The sequence below is a fragment of the Sander vitreus genome, chromosome 6 (genome assembly GCF_031162955.1).
Source record: "Sander vitreus isolate 19-12246 chromosome 6, sanVit1, whole genome shotgun sequence".
Lineage (NCBI taxonomy): Eukaryota > Metazoa > Chordata > Actinopteri > Perciformes > Percidae > Sander > Sander vitreus.
Window position 1 is genome coordinate 15959205 of NC_135860.1, and position 17026 is coordinate 15976230.

A 17026-nucleotide genomic window follows, 5' to 3' on the forward strand; every position below is an offset into this window, starting at 1 on the left:
GTCCTTCTGATGCTTCACCACATCAATCATCACTTTGCATTATATTGTTGATATTCATGTTCATCCTCGGTTTTTTTCTTCTCTTTCTGTTGTTTTATCAAAGGAGTTATGAGAGATACGTGCAGGGAATGTGTTATATTGTATGTTTTCGGAGAAAAGTGATTAGGATATAAATAATAAGGAGAGTTAACATCTTAAGGCAATAACAATATTCTGGAAAAGAAATAGCTATTCATGATTTATATACTACATAAAAATATATATTTTAGTTATCAAAACAACAAAAGGCAAAACAGCATTGGTAATATTGCAAGAACAAATTTTGCAATCACTCTCCCCAAATAGTCGCTGGTTCAGAATTGTCATGGCTGGTATTCAGAATATGAAAGTTTCGTGTGGGAAATATCAAAGCAGGAGAGCGGAGGTGAAGATATTATCAGGCATATCTGAAGTGGAAACATTTATCACAGCCGCACAGCTGACAAACCACAGATTCAAAGTGCTGCTCTCCACCTTTGCCATTCTCACAAAAAGAGACACTGCGTTTTTTCTTTAGACTCTTTTTATTTCTTTTAATATATATGATCAAATGTAAAATCAAACATTTGAAGTAAAGATTTAACAGTTTCTGACTAGCAAACCTCAACACCATCAAAATAAGGGAACATTATTGTTATTTACTACATACTGTACGTAGGACATACTGTATCTTAGCTGAGATTTATTCAACAAACAGACCTGAATTACAAAAAAAAATGTTTTTTCAAAAGTCTTTTACTCCCATAATTTCCTTCTTTTTTTTTTTTTGATCTGGTGCGAAATAAAATATTTTAGATGAAGCGATATCCTGTATTCCTTTCAAATAAATTGTCTTTTTGAAATTGAACTTCACTTAAGGTCTGTACATGGGGATCAGTGTTTATCCTCTCCACTGACTACAAGGTCATACCAACATTATAATGGAAGACTTTGGCTATTTACAAATCACTGAGATGCTGTACTGTTAGTGTACAGTTTCTCTCAGACACGCTGTACATTACTTCTGTGTATTAGTTAGACTAAAACACACCCCCACCCCATATAACAAAGTGCAATTCCATAGATCACCACAAGGTGGTGCTTATACACCATATTCAACATTATTTAGAAAGTCTCCGAAAATTACAAATTTTAAGGGGCCCAGCTTAAGCATATTTGTGAGCAAAATGAGTATATTGTTATTATTGAACCTTTGAACTTAAAACCCCTACACACCTGTGGTCCATCCTCACAGGTTAGACTGATTAGACCTCTTCTCAGGACTGTGTACACCTTTATTCCCATCGTGTGCAGGGCCTTTTAAGGAACTTTTCAAAACTTTGGGGAAATGTGCTTATTCATTTTCTTGCGGAAAGGTAGATGAGAAGATTGAGTGGTAATCTTCTCACTTAACTCTCAGCAAGAAAACTAATAGACTAGATAAACTAATACTAGTTTATTTCCCAAAATGTCAAATACTCCTTTAAGCATCAATCCTACATTTCACAGATATATCTGTCATTATGCCATTCTGTCTGTATTTGAAAAATAATAATTTCTTAAAGAAAACAAATACAAACACAGGCCAGACTCACAAGAGAAGAAAATGGCTACAAAGACCAACTGAGGAAACAGTATGGCTACTTTGTAACAGTGAAAAATATAAGACCACATCATTTTGGAGAAGAACAGTCACTGGGCAGTGTTTAGCCTGAGCAGTCAAACACAAACAGACGAGAACAGTCTGGGTAATGGGTTTACAATAAACACCTTTCAGGAAGGTTAATGGCTATTGTGATAAATTGCAGTTCATATTCACACATACTGCATGTTACAATGTGCAAGTGAAATTCAATTCTGAGGAGGCCAAATGTATGTAGATGTTCCCAAAGAACTGTAACACATTCATAAACATTATATCAATACCTGAACTGACAGAAACTATAGCAGGACCAGTTGATATTGATGAGTTAAGGGAATGATTGAAGGAGGCGCAGTGGCACGTACAGTACATAGGCTACATAAGGGTTAGAATATCTATACACACACTGTACACTCTCTAGGATACAATTTACTGTACATGATCAACTCTCTCTTTCTTTTTCTGTATAATAGTTCTATCAATCATCAAAAATAAAGTTGAGATAGTTTGCCCGAGTTGTGTTTACATTCCCTGCCCTGGTATATAATGTTTTCTTTCAATGATAAACCTGTAGGACAGATGAAAAACAGTTTAAAAAAAAACATTATTATTCATTATCTCTAACAGCTGAGGAACAGGGACACCAGACCACCACACTTCTGCTGGATGCTTCATCAAAGTGCTGCTGCTCAGAACATACATACACATGACTGTGGACATGCTGTCTCAGGCCTACACACACACACACACACACACACACACACACACACACACACACACCCAGATACACACTGTTCCTGAGTATGAACTGTAGGATATTTATTTTGGTTCTACTCTAAGAAAGAAATAACATGTACACTGATCTAAGAGAAAGAAAGCTGTTTTAATCAAAACAGCCATACTCTGATATAACAGGTATGGACTTAAGAAAGCCATACCACCATTGAAAAAAATCCCTAAAAACCATGTGCTGCAGTGAACTAGGTACATATATATCTAAGGCCATATTTTCTGTAAAGAAAGCAATAGGATAGTTCAATAGAATGGGAAGGTACCATTTTTTGTTATACGTAAATAGCATGCCATGTTTTTTATTTTTTTATTTTATTTTATGGTGTGTTTGCATTTAAGTTGCTTTAATCAATATTTGTTTATAAAAAGGGGAACTATGCAGTTGTTTTTAGCTTAATTTACCTTAACTGAACAGCTTTGAGTCATTGGAATGGTTATATGACTTTTTTCGAGTTGAATGGTGGTCGTCTCGCTTCCCCCTAGCACCTGTGAGCGGAAAAACCACCCTTGCAACTTTTCAGCGTCAGGAAGTATCGCGTGATATCAGGTGTCGCGTACCATCAGGGTCGATATTTTAGGTGCAGCAGATCGTTTTCAGTGAAAAAGCTCTAAACTACCTGCACAGCACCAAACGGCAGACAAACAAAGTAAGCATCTAGCTGGTGATCGTGATGGAGAATTTAGCAACTTAAGTGCCAGAGATTTCTCCCAGTAGCTGGTCAAGAGCAAAACACAGCAAAAAGTAGGGTGAACTGGACTTACATTCAACAGACCGCCTGAAACATTACTCCAAATAAATAATGATCTGTGTTGCTGATGTATACGCAATTATTTTGCAAAAGTTTGCCATATCAAATCTAGTTTCTTTGCTGCACTATCCCCAAGTGGTAAAAAAAATCAATTAAGTTAGCCAACTACAGTATGGTTTATTTTGTACAGATTTGTAATGCTGCACATAGCAGGGCTAAATACAGGCATTCATTTGTGACACATGCTGTCTTTCAAAGGAATTATGAGATTTATAAACTACGGTAAATTTGACCCCGAGGAACTTGATCAGAGAAATGCACCCATGGGCAACTGCTGTCACCCATACATTGCAAGAGCAAAGGTATCCAATTCTACATTGATTGAGGACTAATTCAGTGATTTACATTCAGGCCTTTTTAAGATTGATATTTGCAGCTTGTATTGACGACTGAGCTCACAGCTACAGCCACACAAACACACCTTAATTCTGTGCTGCATCTGACACACAGAAATATACACAGAAAAACAGACACATACCAACACACACGCGCACATACACATAGAGACAAGTGGCACAAGGCCACCTGCGGTAGAGCAAACATCAGCAATGGTATAAAAATGAAAATAATTAGTAATATAATAAAACTCAAAACCTCATCAGATACACAAGGCAGCAGAGATCACAGCCATGATGATTGAGCATTGTCATTGAAACTCCAAAGGTCTCTCTTTGACTCCAACCACTCATAAACTCACACTACAAACCAAATACACAGTGAAACCAACGGGATGAGAGTCACAAATGGATACCCACTTTGTACACGTTGACATTGGGGTCTGTGCTTGTTCATGTGATAAGAGGAATGGTCGACAGGTTCAAGCCACGTTACATGGGAGATCCAGCTTATGATATGTGACACGCAGGTGAAATGTCTCTCAGGTGTCTGACTGCCATTCACACTCAACATTCACGCTGCATTCATTTTTGCTTTCAGCATTGATTGCACTGATCTCGTGTGTGATAACACTTATGAAGGTGCTCTACTTTACTTCATCGTAGATATCAGACTTGTGTGAAAGAAAAGAAAACATGTAAATACTGTATAAACTCTATATTACAGTAGTCTGGATAGAGAGGAAAGATAAACACAAAGCAAACCACAGGTGATCAAAATCCCTTAAGTTCTCTCAACAGTCTATTCTTTTGTTGAAGCACCTTTCACTCCCAGTACTAGAGTGGCCCTCTATGCTGATTTTAACCTCCTGAGGGATGAAGGAGGGTTTGGGCAGAGTCAGAGGAGGCTCCTCCTCAGCTCTCTCAGTCTGGTCTCGCTCTGGAGCTGACCAGCGTCTCTTGCGTACTGAGGGTCTCTCTGAATCACCACATTGCATTTTGGTAAGAGCAGGCATGTCTGTTTTCACCGATTCCTGTCTCAATTCTCCAGTCGCAGAAACTGCCAGCATTGGTCCAGCTCCGTAGATCCCCTCCCCTGGTCCTGGAACTAGTCCCAATCCTGGTGGTAGCTCTAGTCCTGGTCCTGGCCCAGTAACCTGCTCCCTCTCCAGCCTGTCTGCACTGGAAGCCTTCATGAGGAGCCCACTGTTTTTGCCTGCAGCATTTTGACTCATACTGTTTCTTATAGTGGCATCCACATTGTGACAGGAGTCAGAGAGGTGACCTGTCTTCAGCTTGGTCCCTAAAGCCTGGCTGTCTGTTACTGAAGTGGTCCTCAAGCCGCGGAGGGTCAGCGACACGCATACATCACCCACACACAGCTTAGCGCACGACAGCTCAAACAGCTGGGTGGTCTTGTCTGGGCAGCAGGACGACCAGCCCTGGCCAAATACAAAGAAGGGGTACTCCACCAGCACCTCCACACACACCTGGAGATGAGCATGTGCACAACAGACACAGTTAGCTTTTGGCTAGATACAGACTGAAATATCTGTGGAGGATAGTTATAAAAAACACACATCTGTTTAAAGCCACTAAATTTGTATGGGAGTATGCATCCTGGAAATTATTCTGTTGGCAAACATTTTTGCTTCAGTCAGTCAATTTTTATTTGTCACATTAAAAATTGTTAAAAACAACTTGTAGAACAATGAGGCGGCTTAGGCCCTTTTTTACAGAAGACATTTTGACGTGTCACAGGTATGGCTGAATTCCATCCAGCTGCTTCAGATTTAAGGTCCTGGTATTGTGCATGCAGGCTCACTGTCACACTGTCATGGCTTACTGTGACACTTAATGGAATTGAGCCATTGTTAATGTTACTATTTACACATGTGCTTTTCCTGCTTTGGCAAGTCAAAATGTATGCTGTGAAAAGGGTCTATTGGTGCAGTCCATTTTAGAGACAAGCCAATATATTGGCACAGCTAATAAAATGTATCACAGACATATCAGTATTACAGTGTCAATCAATAACAAGAAATTGCAGTAAAGAAATACCAAACATATGTTTAAGGTAATTTTCAATGTCACCATTTGTCCATTAGGGAGCACAAAGAAATGTATTCTTGATTTAAAAATGGACACCCTGGTAGCTCACCTGGTTGAGCGTGTGCCCCATGTACAGCGGCCCAGGTTTGAGTACAAAACTTGTATTTAAATTTTCCCACTCAAACTGAGTTGCTTTAATAACCAAATACAACGGATCATCATCAAAAATGTCTGTAAAAGTAGCCCTTTACAGTCATGGGGGCTGTTACACTGCTGGCTTTATTTATCTCTAAGAGTAATAGCTTTTGGCCTTTCAAAAGCCAAGGTCTGCATAATTAAATTAATAATATATTAGTTATATTTTGGCATCTGGTACACAAGCATGAGCAGTGTTGGTACTGCTGGAGAACAATCGGTAGGTTGGAAAATAATTATATGAAAGAAGAATAGTTCTGCATTAGAGGATTTCATGGGTTTTCATTTTTGCAGCTGAGGGCTTAATTGATTACCATGGTGAGCAAGAGGGGAGCTCAACCATGCTTATCACTAGTGGATCCTTTCATAAATTGTCTCATTCATTTCATTACATTAAGATAGAATATAGAATTCTGAATATTTTTATGTGCATTGCTATCCCCCACAGAGGCTTTTTGATAGTATCATTGGGGGGGCGCCAAAGACTTTCAAATTCTATACATAGTGGCTTAAAAGAATGAAACGCATTAATAATCATACAAGAATGAAGAATAACTTACCTGGGCTTTGAGCTCTCCCACAGAAAACTGTATGACCACAGCATTAGGACTCTGTCCACTGTCAATACGCTCAACAGTGCTGGAGTCGATCTTTAGCTCACTGCTAATCTCTGCACTCTGGATGAAGTCCTCCGTCTTGAGGTCTTCTACGCGCTTCAGCTCCCCGTCAGCCAGCTGGATGATGGAGCCTCGCATGAAGAATGGAGGAAGTGCCACAGGGGAAGAGGAAGAGGAGACGGAGTGGGAGGCTTGAATGGAAACAGGGGCGGGACTGGGGACAGGAGCAGGAGTTGGGGAGGGAGCTGCCGCCGCTGCAGGAGGTGGGTTTGGGGGCAGGACTGGCATCACTGGTGCCTGTGCGATGGCAGGGGGTGGTTGATTTCCATCTGGTCCAAGCGCCTCACACTTGGACAGGGCTGTGGCCAGATAGGCATGCGGCATGGCGGTGGATATTTGAGGGGGAGTTGTAGCAGTCAGGGCGCTGACAGTACAACTAACCTCAATTTCTGTGCCGTTATTGGTGCCACTGACTGGGATGAAGAGGGACTGGCCACTCGGGATGACCAGGTGCTGAGGCAGTGCTGCATGGTAGCTGACAGCATGCTGATTTGCACTGGTGATATAGCCGATGATAGGTGGCTGTGTGGAGGAATAGAGACTGGCTGGCAGCTCCTCGTGGGGTAGAGTGGTCTGGATGACTGTATGAGGAGCAACAGACTTAACCACATCTGAGGAAGAGAGGGAGGTGAAGGAGGAAGATCTGGACACTGGTTTTCCCAAACAGATGCCTCCTTTCTCAGTCTGGATAAAGGAGATCTTATTTGTGCCAGTTTCGCGTTCAGCTCCATGGTTGGGCTGGGCCAACAGCACCAAGGAGGTCTGGAGTCCAGCAGGGTTTTGGCCGTAGTCTGCAGGCAGGAGGATATGTCTGGCCTCATAGCTCTGGACCTGCTGATGGTTCACTTGATGAATGGGAGTTTTAGTCTGTTTGACCAACTCCAATTCCCCATTCAGCACACCCTTAGCATGCCCCTCCGGTTTCTTTCCAGCTGAACCATCTGCATACTGAACTACCAGCTGGGAGGGAGCGAGGGTGAGCGTTTGAGGGAGGACAGTTGTGTTAGGGTGGAGCTGGAGGTGGGCTGATGTTGAAGTGACAGAGTTTCCGCTGACAGTCAGAGGTGTTCTGCTGTCCAGATGAAAGTACTGGCTGGTGACTTGGGGGGAGCTTGAAAGTGACACAGGAGTCAGTTCTGTGGGAGAGAGGCCTATTTGAAACTGCTGCTCCCCTTTGGTGTTGGGGGAGATGAGGGCAGTGGTGTAGCCATCTAGCTGGGAACGCTGTCCTATGGCAGAGTTGTTAGGTGCAGAGCCAGCATTGGCGGAGATTATGTGAGAGGAGATGTAGCCGGCATAGGGCCCAGAGCTGATGAACTGAACGTTGGGTCCCAGCTGAGCAAACTGGATAGTCCCGGCCTGCTGGGGGAGGGCGGTGGGGTAAACTGTAGGCAGAGAGGTCAGGGGTACCGCAGACAGAGGAGTGGCCGAGGAAGGGATAGAAGTGGAAGGAGAACAGGAGGAAGTGGAGTAGATGGGACATCTCGGGCTCTCTGCGTCCCTGGATTTGCAGCGTTCACTTGCTACACTTGCCAGCCATGCTAGGTTCTCTGTGTGGGGACTGTCAGTAATCACTGCAGCTGGAGGTGTGGCTACTACCACTGGCCTCTGCTCCAGAGCCAGGATCTCACGCTTCTTAGGAGGCAGGCATCCATTACTCCGCTCCTGGTTGGATTTCATTGTGCCAGCGTGGTTAAAAATATCCCCACGTGGGTAATTCTAAATTCTTATGGATCTGTCTTTCTCTCTCTCCTCCACTCAACGGTTACGTGCAGCGGTCGGCCTCTCTGTGTGCTGCGTGGTTCTGGCTCTCTTTGTGTTCACTGGTAGACAGCTCCAGGTCTCAGGCCAGAGAAGATGGTGTCACTCCAGCTCACAAAATGAGCTCCATAAACTTCATGAGGAATCATCTCTGAACGATCCACCTCTTCCACGATGTCGGCAGGAATCTGATGGCAGAGAAAAGCTCAAATCAGATCCTCAGGTAACAGAAAATGAAATGTAGAAGTCCAAATCATGCCGTACCGATTTTTAAGCCATCTAGGACAGCTTCTGAATTTGGGCTTTATAGATAAACTTGACTTGAAACTCAATTCAGTCTCATTAGTCTAATTGCACTGCAGAACTAGTTCAGTAATCACAGCCTGTGTTTATGAACCATATTCACAAAATGTTCCTGCAGGGTTGCAAATGCAAAACACCAAAATACTTCACTCTTAAAAATGCCCCCACTTTCATATTTGTGGAGGTGTTGTTCTTTGTTTTGCCACAAGGTGGTACATAGTATAACAACTGCAACTGATTTGTGTTAGTCTAATACACTTGAACACAACATGTAGGCCATTCTGTGTACGTTTCTTCAAGATCAACCTCGAAAAATGTCTGTTGAGGATCTACATAGACTAATCTGTCAAAACTCATCCAGCCTTCCCATGAATAATAAAATATGACATACAGGAAAGTACTGTCAAATGTTGTGTGTCATCATTTGCATAACATAGAAAAAAAAAAACTCTTTCATGTTTTCACCACCAGGAGTTTCCTAAACTGTGACGGTGTGTCTGGGTGTGTGTACACACTCATGTGTACAGGGTTAATGTATGTGCGTTGCTGTTGGCGGTTACCTTGCTCCAGGCTCTAGGGTAAGAAAGCAGAGCAGAGTGAAAGGGTAACAGCCTCAGAGAAGCTTATGTTTTTGTTTCTGTTTTAACACTCCCTGTCCCGATCTTGTGTTGAGTCAGTGGGGCTACTGAAAATATAACATCCACCTCCAGACAGGAACTCTGGGTCAGTGGGCACATCAGAAAAATGAAGTGAAAACAATATGGCTGGGTATTTGATTATGGAACATTACAAAAAATGTAAATGGGCCTCACTGAAGTGCTTCAAAATATTTTAACAATGGCTTTCCGCTGTAGCCTGTTTGAGTGGTGTTTCAAAGTTCAAGGAAATACAAAGTGGTCAACAAACAATGAATGAGTAGGCCCTCCTTAGGGCTTGGTTTAGTGAGAGGCAGACTGAAGGCTGAGTTAAATTAGAACAGAAAGAAACTATTTTTTTCTCAGCAAGAAATGGGGCGGTTAGTGGAACTCATGACGTATAAAATGTGGGTTAGTGAACGGTAACTAACTATGTCAACAAGCCACAGCAGCAGCTAGCCATTATCAATGTTTGACTGCAGGGCTACCCCAAAATAAAGCCCTGTATACTGTAGATCCATATGTATGCATGCTCACATAGCTTAAACATGCACACACAAGAAAATAAACAATATGCAGGGCATCCATTAGTTCAACGATAATAACATGCAGCCTTTTGCTTCCCAAGCTCTTTTTTTTACAGTTTCTTTCCAGATTGACTGTTTTTTTCCTGCAGGCTTATCTGTGGGTCAATGCACACAACTCTGAGTTGTTCATTAGCCAGAGGCACCACAGAGATGGAGTGTATGACACACACTCACACATCCATCCATTCATTCATTGCCGGGCTATTTGACAGTATTAAATTGTATTTTCATATTACAGAGGAGGTTCACTACAGCAGGCAGCCACAGAGATGTTACATAAAGACAGAGGAGGGGGGGGGGGACCCACAGAAGGCGACCTTGGTCAGTTTCTATTTAGATGCATCTACCTCTAATGCTGGCTTTGACAAGGTCACTGCATCCAAAAGCAGCGAAGCCCTCTGTGTAATTCATCGAACCATACAGCCTGGTAGATCCACCAGATGTAACAAAGGGGGAGAGAAACAGAAAATGAAAAGAGAAGATTGAGGGGGAGAAGAGGGAGAAAGGCAATGTAAGATGACAGAATTGTGTAGAAGGAGGAAAGGGAGTAAAAGGTGTGGGGGGGGGGGGGTTAAGAGAAGAAAGAAGATTATAGGAATGAGAAAGATGGAGAGAGAATGGGGAATGAGGAGAAGACAGAGTGCTGCTTCTCCTGACCCACATTGAGCAGCGCCTGCAGCATCAGAGCGCCATAGCCCCCGCCTCGCTGAGAGATTCCCGATCAGCAACACAGCCGCCGCTACAGCCGCCGCTACACTGTGCAGCATTGTTCAGTGGCAACAACCCCACCTCAGCAACACTGTAATGACATCACATCTGAAGCAGAAGTACCTCCTATGATTATGGCAGCATTGGAAGACAATGCCAGCATGATCTGATTTCCAAACACCACAAAAACACACCATTACTGTCAACAGACAAACCGATAAAACGGGATGCTCTTAAAGAAGGTGTCTTTCCTTTCCTCATATGACCTGAACACAGCACTCTCTGCACATGGTCACACACAGCGCAGCAGCCAAAAGCCTCACTAGATGTTCCAGCGTCAGCCTATTATTAGGACACTGACACCAACAAACATACGGCCTATGCGATACTATGGAAAACAAAGGCGAGCTTTCAAGACATCACATCAAGCCAGACAGCCCGGGAACCCTGAGTCAGTCCCCTGGTCACCTCTGAGAAATGTATGGAGGAATGACAACAGAGAGCGAGGGGGGGGCAGGACGCTCTCTGTTCCACTTATCACACTGATGCTTTTCAGCTCAGACAGAGTGATTGAGCCAGCCTCGCATGTGATCCTTTCATACTCCCACATAAAAATCTGCACAAACCAGAGGAAAAGGTTTGTGTAGCAGCGTTTGTCTGCCGTGACTGTGTGCGCAGGAGGGCAGATGAGATGTTTTCATTCAAACTCCTCTCTGTTGTCTCCAAGTGAGAGACCCCCCAGCAGAGTTACATCTCCTCTCTTACGCAGCAGTCGCCAGCTCCTCCAGTCCCCCGCCTTTACTCCTTCTGCCTGAGCCCTGAGTCTTCTCTCATGTTCCCAGACCTACTATTTACTCCTTGCATTGATCCATGGCTTCATAGCAATAACATCCCTCTGCAGCAGGATGATGCAGAGAGGCAATAGAAAGGCAACACAATTATTTTGTGACAAAAGATGCAAAAGATGAATGCAAAAATCTATTGCACTGACCCTGGGGTGATAAACCTGTTGTCAATACTGCTATTACATCATGTTTCACCTGCTAGACCAGTCATACACAGTGAATACCCCGTACAGCAAATGGCTATATATAGAAAACAAAAACATCATTATCAATCTGAGCTCTGGCATGAAACAGAGGGGGAGGTACGGTGGAAGACAATATGTCCGTGCACGTACGTGTGATTTGCTGCATATAAATAGGACCTCCCCTCAACCTCCTTACAAACATAGCTTCTTTATCCACAGAGCAGAACAATCCAAGGTATTGCTTTTTCTAATACCCAAAAGAGCCATTTTACTGCCCCTTCTCTGTACAACAGTGATGCCTGTGCCTTTAAGAGGCGGACCGACAGTGTAGCAGACTAAAGCAGACAGTAAGAACAGGCAGTGGGTTCAGGCTGTTTGTCTTCACAATGACTCCAGAGTTCTGCATCACTGCCTGACACACACCGATCATACAGTATACAAGCAGAGCGGGCGTCCCTCTCAGCGATTACAACTACAACCAAACAGGGTCAATGCTGTTGAATCACACAACTGTGACTCTGAACAAATGCAGTGACTGTAGCCTCTGGGGGGCTTTAGAATGACAGTGAGAGCGCAAGAGTGTAGTAGCAGGGCAGAAAATACTACTATGCCACAAATCAAGAGGAAAAGACGATCCCCGCTCCTCCCCCCTCTGGTTAGAGTACTAAGAATAGCTCACCAGTCTCTCCACAGCCACTGCTTGCAGTGCATGTCCAAGGATTATTCCTGCCTCTCTGGGTATGTGTGTCTGTGTGCATATGTGTGTTGGAGACGTGTTTCCTAGGACTCCTCTTCCTGAGTCTCTCCTTTGTGCCGCTCTCCTCTCCTGGAGCCTGGTGCTGTAGCTGCTCCAGATCTGCCTTCCCCTCTGGACTCTCCGGTTTGGAGGCTACCCTGCCCCAGCAATGGGCTGCTGACGGTAAAGGAAGTTCCCCACCGCTGAAGCTAACACCAAGTCCGGCGTTCAAGGCTGCTCCAACGCATGTTATGCAAGGCCACCAGACCGCCAGCTCCCTCTCTGCCTGGCTGCTTCTCTCTCTCTCTCTGTGTGTGTTTCTGCCTCTCTCCCTTTCCCTCTCTACCTCCCTCCCTCCTCTTTCTTTCTCTCTCTCTCAGTACTCCACTGACACAGCTCCTCCCCCAGCCAGCCTCATCAGCCGGATCAGGTATTCATTCAAAAAAACACACTCTACTTGGCTTAGCGCCCAGACTACGCTCATACAGAGAAGGACGGAGGGGGAGGGAGCAACAGACGGAGGGTGAGGGAGGAAGGAGGAGAGAGGGCTGGAGATTCAGAAAGCGTTTTCTCAGACGGACATACTGCATGGATGTGGATAACTGTTGGATATTCACATTGGCATATAAATGCAGAGATACTAAGACACATGCACGCACACAAACCAACAGAGGATTACATTGTTCAGTGTGTTAGCACGTCAAAGCTGTTTTAATGCACTGCTTCCTTCTTGTTCATTTTCATATGCATTTTTTCCTGCAGAGACAAATCTCTTCCTAATCTTCCCTGTGAGCTGCTCTACAATTAGAGTCTCAACCTTTATTCAGCTGCAAAATGACTCAGAGTAACCTGCCAACCCATCCCCATCTCTTCCCCAGAGACATTTTCCTCAGTGCAGGCAGGCAGCGCTGATAAACCCCCCCCCCCCGCCCAACCACTTGGCAGCACTGGGGCCCTTCTCACGCCTCCTCCTTATCCTGTACAGCACACAGCAGAGAGAGCCAGGCTGCAGTGACTTCACCACCAGGCCAGCTAGCTATCTGCTCCTGTGCGGGCGAGACAAGCAGGGTGTCCCCTCCACCTAGCCTCAGACTGGGGAAAACATGGAGAATGCAACAAATCACACAATGCTGCTACAACAACAACAACAACAACAGGCCTAGTGAATAGTATTGCACCCACAAAAGCTCTTGGGTGGGGGGATCCTAAACTTTCTCATGGATGCATCCAACAACAAAAGGTGTAATAGCTCCAGGGAATGGTGTGCAGTAGCAACTTAACTGCATATAGAAATGATTCCTTGAATTATAAACAATCCAACCACCTAATTTAAGTATAATTTGAAGAATGTCTTTCTTTAATACTCAACCCATTTGGCCCAAACACACACACACATTTACCCACCCACAACTATTGAACCTAAAAAAAAAACATGTTCTGTATGTCATCCTTGCCAAGAGGCCACAGCCTCATCTTCCTACTGTGACTAATATTCCTTCAAAGAAGCTTTCAAGCCAAACCTCAACGGCAACACAATCCTGAATGGAAGGAAATCATGACAGGACCTCATCGTGAAGCAGGAGGGCATCTACTAGAGATTGCTGTTTCATTGCCTTGAAATGTCTCCCTGTACTGTACATTGAAGGTCAGAAGTAATGTCAGTCAAGTGAGTTGAAATAAGGTTTCCTGTGAGAATTCACCAATCCAGCTGGAGTCGCATGGAGCAAAAAATGTTCAATGCAATGAGTAGATAAAGAGTGAGACTGCATAAAGACAGAACGGTCAAATCTGTCTCGCTGTTTGTAGCTCCATCAAAGACTTCCCCAGCATTTCTACGCAGGGCAAGTCGGTAACGCTTTAGATTTAAAATACAGTATGATACATTTGTGTAGATACAAGATAATAAGAAGGTAACAATCTTGAAACTTTATACTAGGTATTTCTTTCAAATTACTATATGTAACTTTTTATGTTTCTGAAACTGTAATTTTTCATCTAATGATCATAAATGACCTGTAACCGCAAACGAGACTAACAGTGAATAAAACGCTATTTTTTAAATGTTTTTATTAATGCTTTTGGGGTCCGAGTCACAAAATGATTTACGACAGGTAGATGGCTTTATAGTAACACGTTCTGACGGGTCACATATTTCTTTGAAACACAGATGTTGTTCAGATACTGCTGAAAACTATTGGATGCTGTTTAGTGTGGTCCAACCCGACAGGGGTTTTGCAGGCCTAATTATGTACTCTTTTACTCTGAGCACACACAACAAAGTGTTACATTCCTCAGTGTGGTGCACACACACAGTAATGAGAGGGAGTGATCCAAACCATAACAACATCTATGTCATCTTATAAACATTAACTACTGAAAGCTGATGATCCTCTGAGTAGTAGTAGTAGTAGTAGTAGTAGTAGTAGTAGTAGTAACTTTAGTAGTATAAGTGGGGGTAAAGTAATAATAGTCATGGTTATAGCGCTTGCAGCAGTAGCACTCTCTCTCACCATCTCAACAAATCAACATTGCATTGTGCTTACAGTCCTCCATTTTTAAACACTCTAGATGTTTCTATGCACTGCCTCTCAGTGCTCTCTGTTACTCATACACAGTAGCCTTCAGCAGAAAACACAATGAAAACTCAAGTGGGCTCCAGTTGCTGCAGGTTACAACACTGCATGACCTTTACTGCGAAGCAAAACACAAATTCCAATTTAAGTTCTGGGTGATCTTTTTCAACCACAATCTCCTCGCAAGCTGAAGAGATGAATCCCATTACCTTGAAACTGTTGAGTGTCCGGCAAACAATTATCCAAGCATCATTGCCCACATTTTGTTCTGCATTCTCACCATACACTCACTGGGGCTAAGTGAGCCTCCTCCAATGCAGCAGACATGTCCAGACATGTAACAGCACTGATCCTCATAGATACACTCAGGACAAAAGCATCTATGATGCAAACAGTCACAGTTAACTTATTATTATGGCCTTTTTTACACACACAAAGCGCAATATGGAAAATGGCAAGCTGTTTTCCATGGTGTGCTTTTTAGAAAGCCTGGTTTTCCTTTTTTAATGGCATAATTAATTGATTCAAAGTTCACATAAAAGTATGCACTACCACCAGCAAGTGGACTAAACCATGTGCAACTTTTTAGAATGGGGAAGAGCCCATAAAAAAACCTCTTATACGGTTTTAAAAACTTTAAATACTATGTCAAACTATGTATTAGCCCAACAGTAAATACCTATTTACTGTTCTATTCTTGTATTACTATAATGCAAAAACAAGAAGTCAAATTTGCAAATGGAACAAACTTTTTATATCAGGCTTTTTGAGGATCTTCCCCATGTTGGGGCCATAGTAAGTCCCACTATTCCCCTGACTAGTAGCAAAGATCAGTGTCTATACTAAACCGTCTCTGCAAGTAGTATACCCCAGAAAAAAAATAAAAAAGTAAGCTTTGGCGCAAAGTTCAGTATGTGAGAGCAGCCAATGGGAAATACTATGCATTAGTAATAAAGACAATGGAAAGTGGAGTGTGGGTGGTTGGATTTAGAGGGCATCTGGTATCAGAGTGGGAGGTAAATAACCTGGCTCGGTCCTGTCTGAGAGTAGACCTGTCTCTGCTGTGGCGCGATCCAGTTTGGAGGAAACAACATGCACACTCCACGCTATGTGGGGAGAATGTGAAAGCGCTTGCTGCCATGGCAACAAGGCAGCTCCACAGTCTCCAGTCCCCATTAAGAAACGTGGCTGTAGCTCAATGGTGGTGTAGCATGACATGCTGAAAGAGCCTATTGAAAGCCAGTGAATTCAGCAGTTAATGAAAAGAGCAAAGGGACAGCAAATACACCAGGCAGGTGTTACTGACCTCACCTCTCTATTTGGGTGTATGCACTTGTGAAAGGTGTGTAGATGTTACATCTACTCAGATTCACTATTTTGATCCATACATTATGGGCTTAAAATCTATTAGAGATGTCCTTGTCATTGAATTCAAGCTGTAATTACAAGCAATTGTTGAGTGCTGCCAGTGAGTTCAAAATGACCTTGAACAGATGAATTAAATGTCTAAAGATGAAATAAATTATGGGGGCAATGGGTTTACAAACCAACAGATGTTGTCCTGGTTCTTTTTTAAATAAGCTAATGAAAACAGTGTCCTATTCATTTTAAGGTAATCATAAGGTCAAGGTCCTTTATTCATAGAGTCCAGAAAGGGTTTTCTACACAAACCTATGAAAATGTGCTGCGGCATAATCTATTTCTGTCAACTATATGACTATGTGTTATTTCACATCAGAAGTGCCATGTTTGGAAATGTTTTGTTTATTCAGGGTCTGAATGTTTTCCTTATACAAAACAAGTGCAATTTGGTTCATAGTTGAGGCAGTTCTTGATGTGAGGGAGTACATCAACCTGTAAAAAGGATTACTATTGTCACTTTCTACAGACATATTACAAACAAATGTACTCTATCAGCCAAAACAGACTTTTTTCTGTCCTCCGAATGTTATATTTATGTTACTAGGATAACATATTCCACCAAACAGATGCTTCTCAGTCAAATTATTGTGGTTTTACTGAAAGACGCCCTTAAACTGAGTTCTTTAACTCTGTTACATGGAGATACTGTGCATGTGGTGAAAGCCAAATTCAGCAGAACAAAACAGATTTCATCCTGAGTCAAGTGCCAAGACTCTTTTCATTCAGCTGAAAATAGCAAGCCACTGCTTAC

General features: G+C 43.0%; 1 protein-coding gene across 2 annotated transcripts; it reads right to left on the reverse strand.

The window, feature by feature from the left end:
• Positions 1-578: 578 nt before the first annotated feature.
• LOC144519708 (ataxin-1-like) lies at positions 579-15172 on the reverse strand. 2 transcript variants are annotated; one of them, XM_078253057.1, is made up of 3 exons: positions 15063-15172; positions 6404-8469; positions 579-5086 (listed from the first exon to the last, which is right to left on the reverse strand). In XM_078253057.1, exons 2-3 carry the CDS (start codon positions 8198-8200, stop codon positions 4391-4393), a joined length of 2493 nt encoding a protein of 830 aa, XP_078109183.1. In that variant the 5' UTR covers positions 8201-8469; positions 15063-15172; the 3' UTR covers positions 579-4390. The 2 variants fall into 2 exon arrangements, with proteins under 2 accessions (XP_078109183.1, XP_078109182.1); XM_078253056.1 differs by lacking the exon at positions 15063-15172 and adding an exon at positions 12224-12642.
• Positions 15173-17026: the final 1854 nt, after the last annotated feature.